The following is an 18025-nucleotide window of genomic DNA, read 5'->3' on the forward strand; positions in this document are numbered from 1 at the left end:
GCTTTTGTAAAACCAGTTTATCATATTCTCATTAGGAAATCAATTTTCATGAAATTAATTTTTTTTCCTGCTAACTATGGCTCAATCTTTTCGTTTCTCTCTGCTTCTATCTTAAGACCATTCCTCAAATTGACCATGAGAGGATTTACATCTGGGGCACTTGGTATATGCCAAATGGAGACAAAATCAGAATCAGCAGCCGGGCTGGGCCACAGGTCCAGCATCCCAAGCTATTAAAATATTCTTAGTGTTTCCAGGGAAGTGATAGATCCACTTTGGAAGCTGATAATATACCCCTCCCCTAGAAACATGCATATACACAAAGTGTTCTAAACAACTTCCAAGTGCTCATGACTTCCCCCACCTCCCAAGCTCATTGACCACTGCCTCGCCTTCACGAACTCCAGACCTGGTCTGAACATTTCTAAAGGACGCTCGGGAGTTAAAAGGAGCGAGGCCACTGCAGAAATGACAGCCTTCATCCACAAGTGGCCCACTTCGGGTTGGCTGGAGCCACAGCTGGGTGGGGACAGGGCCTGTGCTCAGGTGAGCACTGCCTACCGCGCACCCTCCAGGTGCGTCCTGCCCTGAAGCGGTCGGACTGGACCGTCTAGGTCTCAGCGCTCGAGAGGATGGCAGGCAGGGGCTGGGGATTGTCTGGAGATATGAATGCTTTCTAAGGTTGACGTCAAGGTCTCCTTCCTGAGCCATAGTCCACGTGATAAGCTCCGTCCAGGTAGAAATGATCTCACCTCTCCTGTCGCCCAGGGTCGGAAACCTGAGGCCCATGCGGGCTGGGGCAACTTAGCGGGGGTCCCAAGCCCGCCGCGCCCCCTGCGCCCCAAACGTGTGTGGAGGGCTTGGACGTGGTCCAGAGGGAAAAGATGGGGTGAACCAGGTGCCGCGCACCCTTCGAGGAGCCCCCGCTTCTCCGTTTCTGTGAGTGACTCCAAAGCACCTCCGAGGGCCGACACACGCGCGGACGACCTTGGGCGGGCACTGACCAATGTCCCCTTCCACTCGGTTGTGTCGGGGGTCCCCAGGTGAGGCGCGAACGCCGCCCCGCTCACCTGTACGAGGCCTTTCCCGGAGCAGCCCGGCTACGAAGCGACACCCATGGCGGAGAAGCTAAGGAAGACTCCCGCTCCCTCACACCGCGGCTGAGGCGACTGAACCGCCCCAGCACGCCGGCGCCCTCCCCAAGCCCTGCTCCCAAGCCGAAGCCCCGCCCCCGCGTCTAAGGCCCACCTCCAGGCCCCGCCCCTGACCCCGCCTCCGTGAGTCAAGCCTCGCCTTTCAGTCCAGCCCAGCCCGTCGAGGCCCCGCCCCTGTTGTTATGGCCCGCCTCCAGGCACCGCCCTTGATCCCGCCTTCATGAGTCAGGCCCCGCCTTCCAACCTAGCCCGGCCAGTCGAAGCCCCGCCCCTGTACGTACAGCCCACTTCCAGGCCCCGCCCTTGATCCCTCCTCCTTCGGTCAGGCCCCGTCTTCTAGTTCCGCCCCGTCCGCGGAAACCCCGCCCCCGCGCGCCTATGGCCCACCTCCAGGTCCCGCCCCTGAGCCCGCCTCCAGGCGTCCAGCCCCGCCTTCCAGCCCCGCCCCAAGCGCCGAGGCCCGGCTTCCAGGCTCCGCCCCGACCCGCGCGGTGGGGAAGAGCCGCTGCCGCTGGTTCTCCGGCTCTTCCTCGGCGGTTCTGGCTCCCGGCCGCGCCGCAGCCCTGCCCAGTCTCTCTCCCGCAGCCCGAAGGGCTCCTCCGCGCCGCACGTGAGCGCGCCCGCCAACAGGGCCACTGCCGCGGTAAGTCGTGCCCGCGCCCTGTCCGGCGTCCAGTCCTCAGCTGCTGGGCGAAGCCGGAGGAGCCGGGCGTCTCCTCCCCGCCGGCCCACGGGTCCTTCTCCGGGTCCAGAGGGCTTGGGCGGCGCCGTGGGGCGGCCCGGGGTGCAGGTGGCTTACCGGCGTGCGGCCCGGGCCTGCGGCGCGCTCTGCTGCAGTGCGGGGGCGGGGAGCTCGGGGCCGGAGACCGGGAGGGCAGCGGGGAGACTGGGTGGGGTCCCCTCGGGTTACCCGACCCTGGCGCGGAGGATGTGATGCCGGCCACGCCCTCGCCGAACGGGGCGGCAGGTGCAGGTCAGGGGTGGGTCGCGGCCCGCGCGCCCTCCCGGGGCCGGCCCACGACGAGGCGCTCAGCCTTTGTTTGCTCGTGCCCTGGCTGGGGAGGAGGCTGGGGACGAGGCTGGGGACGCAGACCTGTGAGAACTGAGGGCTTTCCTCGTTGGGGAAGACCCCAGTCTTCCAGCCAGTCCCCAGGAGAAGGGATCTGGGCCGCAGTGCGCGCTCTGCCAGCCTGGCCCCTGCGCCCTGCAGGGTTACCGGCTGCTCGCGGGGACTGTTACCTGCAGTGTTGCCTTACACTCGCGACTGCAGCCCCACAATTGGGAAGACTTTGCTAGGATTTTTTTGGTAAGGCGAGGGAAGACCGTCCCCCCGGCCCCACAAGTCTGCTGCCATTAGGTGGCTTAAATTTTTTCCAGTACAATTTAATTACCACTTTGAAAGACCACATTCAAAACAGTGTGTCCCAGAGTTGATTAAGCCCATTGGTGATGAGTGTTTCTGTGCTGTGGACTAAGGATCATTATCAATTTTATCACTAATAGTACATATCTGTTATCTGTTGCTAAATGTTTTTGCTTATGTGGTAGGGTCACTGTCCTCATTTTCATCGAACTGAGAAATGTTCCTTCATATAAACATATTTACAGGGAACTTTTTTGGGATCTGGCAGTTGGTTTTTCTCTTGAACTTGTTTTTTTCTTTTTCTATATTGTTATTATTATTATTATTATTATTATTATTATTTTGAGACGAAGGTCTCATTATGTTGCCCAGTCTGGTCTCAAACTCCTGGGCTCAAGCAATCCTTCCACCTCGGCATCTTAAAGTGCTGGGATTACAGGTATGAGCCACAGTGCCCAACCCTGAATTTGATTTTCTGTGAAATTAAAAATGGGTAAAGAGAGAGATTTCTTGCTGACATTTTCGATTTTAAGGTATCTGAGCAGATACACTTCTTGTGTGATTACTTCTTTGTGTGTCTAGTTATTTATAGGCTGTATAACTGTCGGTTTTACTGAACTCTTCAATCTCTCACAGGAGACATATCCAGGATAGATTGCAAGATCATTGGCAAAAGAGCTATTTAAGAACTGAACCAATAATTTTAGCAGTAGCATAATGTAGTGGAGACCTGTACTATCTCACTGACCTGAGCTCGAATCTGGTTCTGCTAGCTGCTGGGTGTGTGACATGGGCAATTTTCCTAATGGCCTCACTTCTAATATCCTCATCTTGGGCCTAATACCCATCTCACAGGACTCGTGTATTGCATTAAAGAAATGCATGCAGCCGGGCGTGGTGGCTCACACCTGTAATCCCAGCACTTTGGGAAGTCGAGGGGGTGGATCACAAGGTCAGGAGATCAAGACCATCCTGGCCAACATGATGAAACTGTGTCTCTACTAAAAATACAAAAATTAGCTGGGTGTGGTGGCACACGCCTGTAGTCCCAGCTACTTGGGAGTCTGAGGCAGGAGAATCACTTGAATCTAGGAGGCGCAGGTTACAGTGAGCCGAAATGGCGCCACTGCACTCCAGCATGGCGACAGAGCGAGACTCTGTCTCAAAAAAAAAAAAAAAAAGAAAAGAAAAGAAAAAGGAAATGCATGCATAAGGCCAGGTGTAGTGGCTCATGCCTGTAATCCCAACATTTTGGGAGGCCGAGGTGGGCGGATCACCTTACGTCAGGAGTTCGAGACCAGCCTGGCCAACATGGTGAAACCCCATCTCTACCAAAAATATTTTAAAAAATTAGGCATTCTGGTGGGCGCCTGTAATCCCAGCTACTCGGGAGGCTGAGGCAGGAGAATCGCTTGAACCCGGGAGGCAGAGGTTGCAGTGAACCAAGATCACACCATTTTACTCCAGCCTGGGTGACAAGAGCGAGACTCTGTCTCAAAAATCAAAAACCAAACCAAAACAAGACAGAAAGGAGAGACCGGGCGCAGTGGCTCATGCCTGTAATCCCAGTACTTTGGGAGGCCAGGGTGGGCGGATCACTTGAGGTTGGGTGTTCGAGACCAGCCTGACCAACATGGAGAAACCCCATCTCTACTAAAAATACAAAATTAGCCGGGCGTGGTGGCACATGCCTGTAATCCCAGGTAGTCAGGAGGCTGAGGCAGGAGAATCGCTTGAACTCAGGAGGTGGAGGTTGTGGTGAGTTGAGATCGCGCCATTGCACTCCAGCCTGGTCAACAAGAGCGAAACTCCATCTCAAAAAAAAAGAAGAAAAACAAATGCATGCATAAATGGTGAATTTACCAAGCTCACCCAGAAGACTTGCTTGGTACCATACCATGTGCCCCATATTTCGAAATAAAGGAGCTTGCATGAATGACGATTTCCGAACTTCTCACGTGTGCTGGTAGTTACACCAAATAGCACTTTCTTCATATGGCCAGCCATAACACTGAACTGCTCCAGCTACTGCTTTTACCTGGCTGATGCCCTTCTTGCCATGAGCAGTGGCGTCCCTTGCCACCCCACCTTCTAAATACACACCTTATCGTCAATACACACCTTATCACAGTTCTCTTCCTGGTAACTCTAGCCGCCCACACCTCTGGACTTTGAGGACTCCTCTGCCGGTGGCTGAGTTTCCTCTTGGTATCATCAGACTCTGTCATTTTGTCCACCCTCTGTCACTTATGTGTGTTAAAAGGAGCAAGGCCACTTTGTCCACCCTCTGACACTTACGTATGCCACATTAAACTGAAATTATGTATTTAGGTACTTCCACTTTTATTAGGCTATGAACTATGAGAGTAGGGACCTTGTCTTATTTATGTTTCTTTCCCCCATGTTTAGACACTTAGTAGAGTGAACAGACTGTGCACCATTGGAGTATTGCAGTGGTTTAGAGATGCTGGGTTTCAGAACTGAATTTTCTGAAAAAAAAAAAAAAAACAATAATAATAATAATAAGGACCATTTTGGATATATCAACTTCTTAGTCTTTACTTGGCAAAAGGAACAAACTACCAGCTCTCATTACCATCTTTTCCTTAATATTTTCAAAATGTGTGAAGGCAGTTATTTCTGAAAAAGGGACAGGCCTTCCCAGGATTGAGTAGGCGGTCTTATTTTGTGGGTGGGTGTGCAAGGTGCAGTATATTTTTGCAGAGAGGCATGCATATGCAGAGGCTCTGTGGCAGGATGGGTCTGTCTTGGGGTTGGAGGGTGCAGTGACAAGTGGGTAGAGTCTTGTAAGCTGGAAAAGGGGTTGTTTGGTTCTATTTTAAGTTTTCTTTTTTTTTTTTTTTTTTGAGACAAAGTCTCATCACTCTGTCACCCAGGCTGGAGTGCAGTGGCACAATCCCAGCTCACTGTAACTTCCACCTCCCAGGTTCAAGCGATTCTCCTGCCTCAGCCTCCCGAGTAGTTGGGATCACAGGCATGTGCCACCGCACCTGGCTAATTTTTGTATTTTTAGTAGTGACGGGGTTTCGCCATCTTGGCCATGCTGGTCATGAACTCCTGATGTCAGGTGATCCACCCGCCTCGGCCTCCCGAAGTGCTGGGGTTACAGGCGTGAGCCACTGCACCTGGCCTTATTTTAAGCTTTATGGAAACAATTTTAAACATGGCAGTTGTATGCATTGTTTTAAAAGGATTCTTGGAGCACTGTGTGTAAAGGCACTGGAAAGGGGCAAGTGTGGGAGAATCATTGGGAAGCTCCTGCAAACATGCAGGCAACAGGCAGCCCACACTGCGGTGTGGCGATGGAGAGCAATTGAGTCAACAGTTGTTTAGGAAGAAGAGGCAAACAGGACTGGGGTTGAGCATGGCAGGTGAAGAGAAGGAAGAGTCTAGAATAATCCAACAGGTAAAGGGGCTACTTTCTGAGAAGGAAAAGACGGGAGAAGGAGCATGTTGAGCAGATGGAATTGAGAGTTTACTGTTGTTTTTTTTGTGTGTGTGTTTTGTTTTTTGGTGGGGACAGAGTCTCACTATGTCACCCAGGCTGGAGTGCAATGGTGCGATCTGAGCCCACTGCAACCTCCGCCTCCTGGATTCCAGTGATTCTCCCGCCTCAGCCTCCTGAATAGCTGGGATTACAGCCACCATGCCCAGCTAATTTTTCTATTTTTAGTAGAGATGGAGTTTCATCATGTTGGCCAGGCTGGTCTTGAACTCCTGACCTTGTGATCCACCCACCTCGGCCTCCCAAAGTGCTGGGATTATAGGCATGGGCCACTACACCTGGCCTAGTTTTATTTTTTTTAACACCTTTATTGCACTATAATTTGCAGCTCATAAAATTCATTCAAGTATATAATTCAGTGTTGTTGTTGTTGTTTTTGAGACAGGGTCTTGCCATGTTGTTTGTGACCCAGGCTGGTCACAACCTCTGGGGCAGAGGCAATCCTCCTACCTCAACCTCTGGAGTAGCTGGGATCACAGGCATGAGCCACTGTGCCCAGATAATTTCAGTGATTTTTCATACATTTACAGAGTTGTGCAAGCATTGCCATCATCCCATTTTAGCACGTTTGCCTTACCTGAGAAAGATCGCTGTGCCCAATGGCCATTACTCCCTGTTTTCACCGCACCCCAGGCAGCCACTAACCTACTTGCCTTCTCTCTAGATTTGCCTGTGGAGGGCATTTCATATCAATGGAATCATACAATGTCTGGTCTTGTGTGTCTGGCGTCTTCCACTAAGCGTGTGTTTTCAGGGTTCATCCATGTTGCGGCGTATCAGTATTTGGTTCCTTTCCATTGCCTCAGCGTTCCTTTGTGGATAGACCATATTTTGTGGATGGATGCTTGTCTTAGTTAATTTAGGCTGCTCCAATAAAATAGTGTAAACTAGGTATTTCTGTTATAAGTGACAGTAGTGTATTCCTATAGTTCTGGAGGCTGAGAAGTTCAAGATCAAGGTGCTGGCAGATTCGGTGTCTGGTGGGGCCTGCTTGCTGTATCCTCACAGTGGAAAGAACAGCCAGGCTCCCTTGGGTCTCTTTAATTTAATTTATTTGTTTGAGACAGGGTCTCATTCTGTTGCCCAGACTGGAGTGCAGTGGCATGATCATGGCTCACTGCAGCCTCAACCTCCCAAGCTCAAGTGATCCTCCCAACTCAGACTCCTGAGTACCTGGGACTATAGGCATGTGCCACTACACCCTGCTAATTTTTGTATTGTTTGTAGAGATGGGGTTTCACCATGTTGCTCAGGTTAGTCTCAAACTCCTGGACTCAAGTGATCCACCTGCTTTGGCCTCCCAGGATTTCAGATGTGAGCCACTCCGTTCAGCTGGTGTCCCTTTTAAAAGGGCACTAGTCCCATGACATAATCACCTCCCAAAGTCTTCACTTTCTTTTTTTTTTGAGATGGAGTCTTGTTCTGTTACCCAGGCTGGGGTACAGTGGCGCAGTCTCACCTCACTGCAACCTCCACCTCCTGGGTTCAAGCAATGCTCATGCCTCATCCTCCCAAGTAGCTGGGACTACAGGTGTGTGCCACCATGCCCAGCTATTTTTTATGTTTATTTTTTGGTAGAGATGGGGTTTCACAATGTTGGCCAGGCTGGTCTCAAACATCTGACCTCAAGTGATCTGCCCGCCTTGGCCTCTCAAAAGTGCTGAGATTACAGGTGTGAGTCACCATGCCCAGCCACCAGGGAATGTATTTAGCAGTTGGTAGAGGAGGAGGAAAGAAGTTCAGAGAGGTAGATGGGAAACAAGCTCTGGCGCTGGAGGGGCCAGAGGAGTGTGTGGGCCAAGCGGAGGCTGCTAGGCTGCTTAAAGAAGTGGTCTGCCGCAGAGTGCTACTGAGAGGTAAAGTGAGGAAACAGAAAGGACCTCTGCCATTGGTGACTTGAAAGTAGTGGTGGTTGCCAGGCGCGGTGGCTCATGCCTGTAATCCCGGCACTTTGGGAGGCTGAGGTGGGCGGATCACGAGGTCAGGAGTTCAAGACCAGCCTGACCAACACAGTGAAACCCCGTCTCTACTAAAAATACAAAAATCAGCTGGACATGGTGGCACGTGCCTGTAGCCCCAGCTATTTGGGAGGCTGAGGCAGGAGAATCGCTTGAACCCAGGAAGCAGAGGTTGCAGTGAGCCAAGATTGCGCCACTGCACTCCAGCCTGGGCAACAAGAGTGAGACTGTGTCTCAAAAAAAAAAAAAAAGGAAAGAAAGAAAGAAAGTAGTGGTGGCCTGGTGAAGATTGGATTGGGTCTGGAGTGATCGGAAATTGAAGTATGAGATTTCATGAAATTTTTATAACTGTACTGGCCTGTAAATGAAAGACTCAAGCTTAAAGAACGTGTTGTACCTTCAGTTCAGTTTCTTCCATTTACCATATTTGCCTTTTTATTTGATTGACTACATCCAACTTGTTTAGCAATCTACCCAGCTAACCGCGTTCACTCATGTTTAACTATATAGCATTGCTCTGTATTTGTCTTTCCTTTCAGACTGAGCAGTACTGGTGAAATACTATTTGTCCTCATATATCAATTCGGATTGTGGTTGGCTATAACAGAAAACCTGATTGAACAGTGGTTTAAACAAATTAGCTGTTATGTGCAGAAAACATACACCAGACATTACAGCATCCGGGGTTGGCGTGTGGTGCCTTCATCATGCCATCTGGGGCTGCAGGGGCTCTGTCGTTCCACTCAGCCATCGTTAGTTTGTGACTTTCGTGCATGTTTCATGACAGGTGCAAGATGTAGCTTCACTCCAACATCATGCCTTTGTTCTAGGCAGAAAGAGGAAGGAAGGAGGACAAAAGGCTTATGCCAGGAAGTCTGCCTCCTTTCCAACAGCCTTTTGACCCACAGCTTCTACTGACATCTCATTGTCAAGAGCTGTCACATGGCCACCTAGATGCAAGGGAGTCTGGGAATTACAGCATTACCGTGAACAAAACCAGTGCTCCCTTAGTACAGAAAAGGAGAACAAGGCATGTTGGGTAGATGCCTGCCACACTTTAAATAAAACAGCCAGGCATGGTGATACATCCCAATAGTCCCAGCTACTTGGGAGGCTGAGGTGGAAGGAAGGATCACTTGAGCTTAGGAGGTCAAGGCTGCAGTGACCCGTGATCGTGCCACTGCACTGCAGCCTGGGTGGCAGAGTAAGACCCTGCCTCCAAAAAAACATAAAAAGTTTAAAAATGCCATATGATGGGAGGGGCCGTGCTCATTTAAAATTACCAGCTGGCAACAACATATAGTCTAGCAGCTTTGGAGCTTTGATCCTGGAATTAATTTTGTCAATTACTTGGAGCCCTAGCACTTCTATGCTGTCTGCTCCTGTTTCCTGTTCTCCCCCAGAATCCACTAGGGTGGGAACTATTTATCTTTCATCTCCCACAGTGCCTGGCCCAGAAGCCTTGCTAAATATTTGAACAGGATTGCCCAGTGAGTTTGTGCACAGTTGTGTTTGTGGACACGTGTCTTCTGTAGCTCTGGGTTGGGAATGATTTGTATCCCCGAATGGCTCTCTCATTTGATTATTTTTTGATTTGCTTTTAGATACTTTTCTGTTGTGAGAATGTAAGATGGATCCAGAAGAGCAGGAGCTCTTAAATGATTACAGATACAGAAGCTACTCTTCAGTGATTGAAAAGGCTTTGAGAAATTTTGAGTCCTCGAGTGAATGGGCGGATCTTATATCTTCACTTGGCAAACTCAACAAGGTATGTAGGGTGTATCCTATTTGGATTGCATGGAGGTGGGGACGTAATTGTCTTTTTATTATTATAAGAAATTACATGATTATATTATTTGTATTTTATAATCTTTATATCATTACATATTATAGAGTATAATCTTTATATTATTTCAAGGAAATACCATTATATATACAATGATGATTACAATAATTAGAAAATATAGAAAAGAAAAAAACCACTCATAATTCTGTCCTCCAGTGTTACCCACTGTTAACCTATCAATGTATGTACCTCCTTCCAGCTTCTTCTGAGCATAAAAATATATATAGTGTTCGTATAGTTGAAGTCTTTTTCTTAACAATATTAATGTCTAGACAAGATAAAATTTAAAATGGTCAAGTTAGGTATTCAAAGACTGTTCTTTGTATACTCCTTAGGATTTTTATTTATTTTTCTTCTTTGATCTACTTTTTTGATCCTTTTACTGCTGTCTGGTAACTCCTAGAAGAATAAAAGTTGAAATAAATATTGAAATCTGCCCAAAACTTGTGTGTGAGTGTGCATGTGTGTGCATACGCGTGTGCATGTGTGTGTATGGGGTCAGATCTAGGAAAACCAAAACTGGTCAAACGTGGGCTTGACCTTGTACTCTATATCAGGGGTCCCCAACCCCCAGGCCGCTGACCAGTACCAGTCCGTGGCCTATTAGGAACCGGGACGCACAGCAGGAGGTGAGCGGTGCGAGCAAGCATTACCGTTTGGGCTCTGCCTCCTGTCAGATTAGTGGTGGCACTGGGTTCTCACTGGAGCATAAACCCTATAGTGAACTGCACATGTGAGGGATCTAGGTTGCTTGCTCTTTATGAGAATCTTTTTTTTTTTTTTTTGAGACAGTCTCACTCTGTTGCCCAGGTTGGAGTGCAATGGCGCAACCTTGGCTGACTGCAACCTCCACCTCCCATGTTCAAGCGATTCTCCTGCCTCAGCCACCCAAGTAGTTGGGATTACAGGCACGTGCCACCACGCCTGGCAAATTTTTGTATTTTTAGTAGAGACTGGGTTTCACCATGTTGGCCAGGCTGGTCTCGAACTCCTGACCTCAAGTGATCCACCCACCTCGGCCTCCCAAAGTGCTGGGGTCACAGGCGTGAGCCACCACCCCTGGCCACTCTTTATGAGAATCTAACTAATGCCTGATGATCTGAGGTGGTACAACAGCAGATCTACAGTTTCATCCTGAAACCAACCATCCGCCCTCCCACCCCTCCGCCACCCCATCTGTGGAGAAATTGTCTTCCACATGGCCAGACGTGGTGGCTCACGCCTGTAATCCCAGCACTTTGGGAGGCCGAGGCGAGCGGATCACGGGATCAGGAGATTGAGACCATCCTGGCTAACGCGGTGAAACCCTGTCTCTACTAAAAATACAAAAAAATTAGCCGGGCATGGTGGCAAGCGCCTGTAGTCCCAGCTTCTCAGGAGGCTGAGGCAGGAGAATGGCGTGAACCCGGGAGGCGGAGCTTGCAGTGAGCTGAGATTGCACCACTGCACTCCATCCTGGGTGACAGAGTAACACTCCGTCTCAAAAAAAAAAAAAAAATTGTCCTCCTCGAAACTGGTCCCTGGTGCCAAAAAGGTTGGGAACCACACCTCTATATAAGTGACATATAGATGGGAACATTATATTTTCCCATCCTTTCTTTCCCAGAAAGAAAGTGACACAGGGACTTTCAAGCGCTGAGATGACCACTACAACATGTAGGTAGATGATAGCTGGGCTTAGATAAGCTGTACCTGGCTCTGTTGCTGTTCGGACAGGACCTGAGTTTGGAGCCCAAGTGCTAGGTGGGAGTTAGGAGATGTCTAACTCTACTCTGCAGATCTCAGCTCCCCAGGCCAAACACGCCAGGGGAATTGGGGTGAGTGAAGAATTTCAGCAGCCTGACCCTCCAGCCCTGACAGATGGCTATCAGGCACGCTGCAGATGGGCAGTTCTTACAGCTCGCGGCCAGTAAGCTGCTGGTCTTTTGCAAGGCATATTTACGACATGTAAATGTCACGGCTCCGTGCTGGCTGGGGTGGATAAATGTTTCTAAGGTCTTTAAAACAGGAAATAAGAGCTTGCAAATTCTTTGGTTTTACAGCTCTATCTCAGGAATTCTCTAGGTGAATGCAGATTGCATTCGCAGACTTGCTCTGAAGGTGGATTGCTTTTTGAGGGGAAAGGGAGAAGCAGTAGAACCACATTGAGTCCCACATTCTTCTGGATGTTTCACTGTTTCAGTACTCAGCCCTCCTGGAGTCTAAGAACAGCCTACTTTTTTTTTTTTTGAAACAGTCTTGCTCTGTCACCCAGGCTGGAGTGCAGTGACACGATCTCGGCTCACGACAACCTCAGCCTCCCAGGTTGAAGCGATTCTCCTGCCACAGCCTCCCAAGTAGCTGAGATTACAGGTGCCCGCCACCAGGCCCGGCTAATTTTTTTGTATTTGTAGTAGAGATGGGGTTTCACCATGTTGGCCAGGCTGGTCTCGAACTCCTGACCTCAAGTGATCCGCCCAGCTTAGCCTCCCAAAGTGCAGGGATTATAGGCATGAACCACCGTGCCCAGCCGAACAGCATATTTATTGTTGGGGAGGGCACAGTCTTCATTATTTCTGTTTTTTCTTTTTCTTTATTGAGATAAAATTCACATAACACAAAATTCACCATTTACCCATCTTAAAGTGCACGGTTAAGTGGCCTTTAGTATGTTTACCATGTTGTGTAACCCTTACTACTCTCTAGTTCCACACGTTTTCATCACTCCAAAAGGAAACCCATACTCATTCAGCAGTTCCTCCCCATTCCTCCCTCCCCCCAGCCCCGGTAACCACAAATCTACTTTACCTCTCTACGGACTTTTCATGGAAATGGAATCATACCACATGTAGCCTTTTGTGACTGGTTTATTCCATTTAGCATAATGTTCTTAAGGTTCATCCATGTTATAGTATGTGTTAGAATTTCCTTCATTTTTATAGCTGAATAGTACTCTATTATATGGGTAAGTCACATTTTCTTTTCTTTTCTTTTCTTTTCTTTTTTTTTTTTTTTTTGAGATGGAGTCTCGCTCTGTCGTCCAGGCTGAAGTGCAGTGGCACAGTCTCACAGTCTCGGCTGACTGCCAACTCCACCTTCTAGGTTCAAGCAATTCTCCTGCCTCAGCCTCCCGAGTAGCTGGGACTACAGGCGCACACCACCACACCCGGCTAATTTTTGTATTTTTAGTAGAGACAGGGTTTCACCATGTTGGCCAGGCTGGTCTCGAACTCCTGACCTCCAGTGATCTGCCTGCCTTGGCCTCCCAAAGTGCTGGGATTACAGATATGAGCCACCGCGCCGAGCCACATTTTTCTTTATCCATTGATCAGTTGATGGACATTTAGATTTTTACCTTTTGGCTATTGTGAATAGTGTTGCTATGAGCATTCATTTGCAAGCTTTTGTTTGAACCTCAGTTTTCAGTTCTTTGGGGTGCATACTTAGGAGGGGCATTGCTAGGACATACGGAAACGCTATGTTTAACTTATTGAGGAGCCACCAAATTGTTTTCCCAGCAGTTGCACCATTTTACATATCCACCAAAAGCAATGCGTGAGTGTTCCAATTTCCTAACATCCTCACCAATACTTATTTTCAAGTAGTTGTTTTTTTGACACTCACTCTGTTGCCCAGGCTGGAGTGCAGTTGTGCAATCTTGGCTCCTGCAACCTCCACCTCCTGGGTTCAAGCGATTCTCATCCCTCAGCCTCCTGAGTAGCTGGGGTTATAGGCGTTAGCGACCATGCCTGGCTAATTTTTTATTTTTACTTTTTAATACAGATGGGGTTTCACCATCTTGGCCAGGCTGGTCTCGAACTCCTGACCTCAGGTGATCTGCCCACCTCGACCTCCCAAAGTGCTGGGATTACAGGTTTGAGCCACTGTGCCCAGCCTATTTTCAGTTTTTTAAAAATGATAACCATCCTAGTGGTGTGAAGTGGTCTCTCCATGTGGGTTTTTTTTTTAATTAATAATTTTAAAAAATAACTTTTATTGAGACCCCACCAGGTGCAAAACCTGTTCCTGGAGTTAAGCTCCTTCTTCCTTTGCAATTCGGTCTTTCTCGAGTGGTCCCATGAATGCTTTCTTCTCCTCCATGGTCTGGAAGCGGCCATAGCCAAACTTGGAGGTGGTGTCAGTGAACTTAAGGTCAGTCTTCTCCAGAGCCCACCGTCTGGTCTGCACCAGCAAAGATGTGCAGAGAGTGAGCACTCGCTTCTTGGTTCCCACCACACAGCCTTTCAGCATGACAGAGTCATTGGTCACTTCACCATAGTGGACAAAGCCACCCAGAAGGTTGATGCTCTTGTCAGACAGGTCATAGTCCGTGGAGGCATTGTTCTTGATCGGTTTGCTGTCCTCAGTAAGGTAGCCCTGGTCAATCTTACAGATCTTCTTGTTGATCTCAGTATGGTGATGGTCGCCTTTCTGCCCAGCACATGCCATGGAGAAGGCCACATGGTCAGGATGCCATGCCCCAATCCAGGCCACCTTGCACAGGCCTCGGTGGGTCTTGTGGGGCAGCTTCTTGGTGTGCCAACAACTGGCGACCCCTTTGTAGCCTTTGCCCTTGGTCACCCCGATGATGTCGATCATCTCGTCCAGCCCAAACGCTTGGTTCACAGGTACCTGCTACTGTAGCCCCTCCTGGGCCCAGTCCAGCTTCTCAGCCATGGTGCCTCCGTTCACTTGGATCTCCATCAGCTGGGCCTTCTTCTGGCGCAGAGGAAGTAGGCGCGTCTGGGTGTGGGCAGCGAGGTGGGTGACTTGGCAGTGCTTCCTCATGCTGCTGAAGTCTTCTCCAGCTGCTTCTTGCCATCCTCATCCTGCCATTTCTTGCAGTACTTGGTAAAGGCCTTCTTCCTAGATTTATGCCGGTTGTTAGAGAAACACCTTTTGCACTCATCGTTGATGTGCTCAGCAAAGATGGCCTTGAAGGTCCCGAGGCCTCAAGGGGTTTCCATGTAGCCCGCAATGCCCACAATCACCGTAGGTGGTGTCTCCACAGTAGTCACGGCCTCTACCACCTCCTTCGCTTTCACCTTGGATCTTGGCCTGTCGACTTCCCGTGTGATGTGGGTCATGCCAGCCTTGTATCCCAGGAAGGCTGTGACGTTGACCAGCTTGGAAGGGTCATCCTTAGGGAAGCTCTTCACCTTCTCACGTTGCCTATTTCTTCGCTCCTATGGCAGGAAGCAGAGGGACCCATGTCTGGGAGTGGAGAACTTTCTGTGAGACATCACGCCATCAAATTCCACCGGTAGAGCTCTCCCTGTGGTTTTGATTTGCATTTCCCTAATGACTAATAATTTTGAGCACCTTTTCATATGCTTGTTGGGCATTTGTGTATCATTTTGGAAGAAATTTCTATTCTAGGCCTGGCGCGGTGGCTCATGCCTGTAATCCCAGCACTCTGGGAGGCCGAGGCCGGCAGATCATGAGGTCAAAAGATCGAGACCACCCTGGCCAACATGGTGAAACCCCATCTCTACTAAAAATACAGAAATTAGCTGGGCATGGTGGCATGCACTTGTAGTCCCAGCTACCCAGGAGGCTGAGGCAGGAGAATTGCTTGAACCCGGGAGGCAGAGGTTGCAGTGAGCTGAGATCGTGCCACTGCACTCTAGCCTGGGTGACAGAGTGAGACTCTGTCTAAATAAATAAATAAATATATATATATATAATTATTTATTTATTTATTTATAATTATCCAGCCATGGTAGTGCTTGCTTGTGCTCCCAACTACTCAGGAGGCTGAAGTAGGAGGATCGCTTGAGCCCAGGAGATCAAGGCTGCAGTGAGCATGATCATGCCACTACACTGCAGCACGTAGTGCTAAGTGACAGAACAAAACCCTGTTTCAAAAAAAAAAAAAAAAAAAGACATAACTTTGTTAGAGTTGTTACCTGAGGATTCCCATCCCAAGGGTCTCCTCTTGGATCTCATTTCTTGTTCCCTGCTGCTGTGATTAACTGTTGAGTTTAAGCAGCCACCTTGAAGAATTTGCAAGATACGGTTGGGACAAAGGTGATGCTGTCAGTCCCTACCTCTGCCTTGCCTGAGGCCGCTGACATTCATGGAGAGCTCACTGCGTGCTAAGGAGTTGACGTGCATTATTGTATAATACTTAAAATGTATCTTGAGATCCGTCTCAGGTTCAACCGCTTGTGCAAGGCCACTGCCAGCCAGTGGCAGAGAGAGGGCTCAGACCCCGACCAGCCTGGTTCCAAGGCCCATGCTCATGAGCAGAGCCTGCAGCCTTCTTCATGTCAGTATCTGTATAGCTCACGTAAGGGGAAAGGGCTGTGCTTCTTTGCTGCCAGGGACCCTGTCTCCATCACCCAAATGCAGTAGGCGCAATTATTAGGCCCATTTTACCGATGAAGGCTAACCTACTTGCCCAGTGTCTTATGGCAACTGAGTGGTTATTATGGATTGAATTTTGGCCTCCGTGAAAGAAACCCTGGAGTCTTAACCCTTAGTACCTCAGTATGTAACTTGATTTGGAAACAGCATCTTTACAGAGCTAATCGAGCTAGAGGAGGTCATTAGGGGGTGGCCCTAATCCAGTGTGACTGGTGTCCTGATGAAAAAGGGGATATGTAGACACAGACATGCATGAGGGAAGGCACCACGTGAGGATGAAGGCAGAGACCAGAAAGATGCATCTACAAGCCAAGAAGTGCCAAAGAATGACAGCAAACTCCTAGCAGCGGGGGGAGAGGCACGGGACAGATTGTCTATGCAGCCTTCAGAAGGAAGCCGCTCTCTTGACACCTTGATTTCAGACTTAACATGAGAGAATACATTTCTGTTGTTGAAGCCACCTGGTGTGTGGCACTTCGTTATAGCAGCCCTAGAATGCTATGACAGTGGTAGGACAAGATCTGTTAACACCTCAGTGCTGGGGATAAGGCATTGAACACTAAGCCCCTGCTCTCATGGAAAGAAATGACGCTTTCTTGGCGAGAGACAGACGACAGATGACTGTGTGATGTCAGATGCTGAATGCTAAGAAGAAAAATAAACTGGGGAAGTGGGGTATGGAGGAAGGAGGAGGGAGTGCTATTTTAGACAGAGAGGACACTGACAGCGTGACCTTAAAGCAGAGGTTGGGGTGAAGTGAGCAAGCTGGTGGGAAGGGCAATCTGGGGCATGGGCCTGTGTCCAAGGCATGGGAAGGGGACAGGAGAAGCCAGAGGACAGAGTGACCAGAGATACAGCAGGGTCAGGCCACTGATAGGATTTTGCTCTGGCGGGGAGGGGAAGCCACTGAGCTTCCTCCCAGGGAGGCTGTGAGCAAGGTAACCTCTGCCTCACCCATTCCAAGAATCCCCCGGGCCGTCAGCAAGCACAAGAGCCAGTGTGGATGCCCGCACCATTAGGCCTGAGATCAGTTCCTGCCGTTACTGGATGTGGAGGGTTTGGATGGTGCTGGAGGGAGCACATCTTGATCAGCATCAGGAATACTTGGTTCTGTGAAACTTGCAACTTCTGCATTCAAGGGTCCCTGATAGGAGTTGGTATGAATAAAGAATTTTCTTCACTGGGTGCAGTGGTGCATGCCTGTAATCCTAGCACTTTGGGAGGCTGAAGGCAGAAGGATCACTTGAGCCCAGGAGTTTCAGACCAGCCTGGGCAACATGGCGAAACCTTGTCTCTCCAAAAATACAAAAATTATCTGGGCATGGTGGTGCACACCTGTAGTCCAGCTACTCAGAAGCCTGAGGTGGGAGGATCCCTGGAGCCTCAGCCTGGAGCTCTTGCACCACTGCACTCCATCCTGGGCGACAGAGTGAGACCCTGGCTCAAAAAAAAAAAAGGAATTTTTTTAAGGCTTTGGTGATCGTCACATTTCTTGGACTTATGCACAGAAATTCAGTGAGTAAGAGTTGAGAGTTGGGCGGGGCGCAGTGGCTCACGCCTGTAATCCCAGCACTTTGGGAGGCTGAGGCAGGTGGATCACCTGAGGTCAGGAGTTTGAGACCAGCCTGGCCAACATGGTGAAACCCTGTCTCTATTAAAAATAAAAAAAATTAGCCAGGCATCGTGGCGAATGCCTGTAGTCCCAGCTACTTGGGAGGCTAAGCAGGAGAATCGCTTGAACCTGGGAGGCAGAGGTTGCAGTGAGCCAAGATTGCACCACTGCACTCCAGCCTTGGGGACAGAGGAAGACTCTGTCTCAAAAAAGAGTTG

At 49.4% G+C, this 18025-nt stretch overlaps 1 protein-coding gene and 1 pseudogene across 3 annotated transcripts in view; one reads left to right on the forward strand and one right to left on the reverse strand.

The window, feature by feature from the left end:
* The first annotated feature begins 1614 nt into the window (after positions 1–1614).
* The window catches only part of DOP1B (DOP1 leucine zipper like protein B), a 137631-nt gene continuing 121220 nt past the window's right edge, over positions 1615–18025 (forward strand). The window contains exons 1-2 of one of the 3 annotated variants that reach the window (XM_008977670.4): positions 1615–1797; positions 9606–9769. In XM_008977670.4, coding sequence (XP_008975918.4) covers positions 9632–9769 — 138 coding nt within the window. In that variant the 5' untranslated portion in view covers positions 1615–1797; positions 9606–9631. Of the gene's footprint in view, positions 1798–9605; positions 9770–18025 lie in introns of those variants that run through there. The other 2 variants (XR_004668487.3, XM_008977671.4) reach the window with 2 other exon arrangements.
* Positions 9787–17787, reverse strand: LOC129394976 (large ribosomal subunit protein uL3-like; annotated as a pseudogene).

Source organism: Pan paniscus, chromosome 22 (assembly GCF_029289425.2).
Source record: "Pan paniscus chromosome 22, NHGRI_mPanPan1-v2.0_pri, whole genome shotgun sequence".
In the NCBI taxonomy this organism is placed as follows: domain Eukaryota; kingdom Metazoa; phylum Chordata; class Mammalia; order Primates; family Hominidae; genus Pan; species Pan paniscus.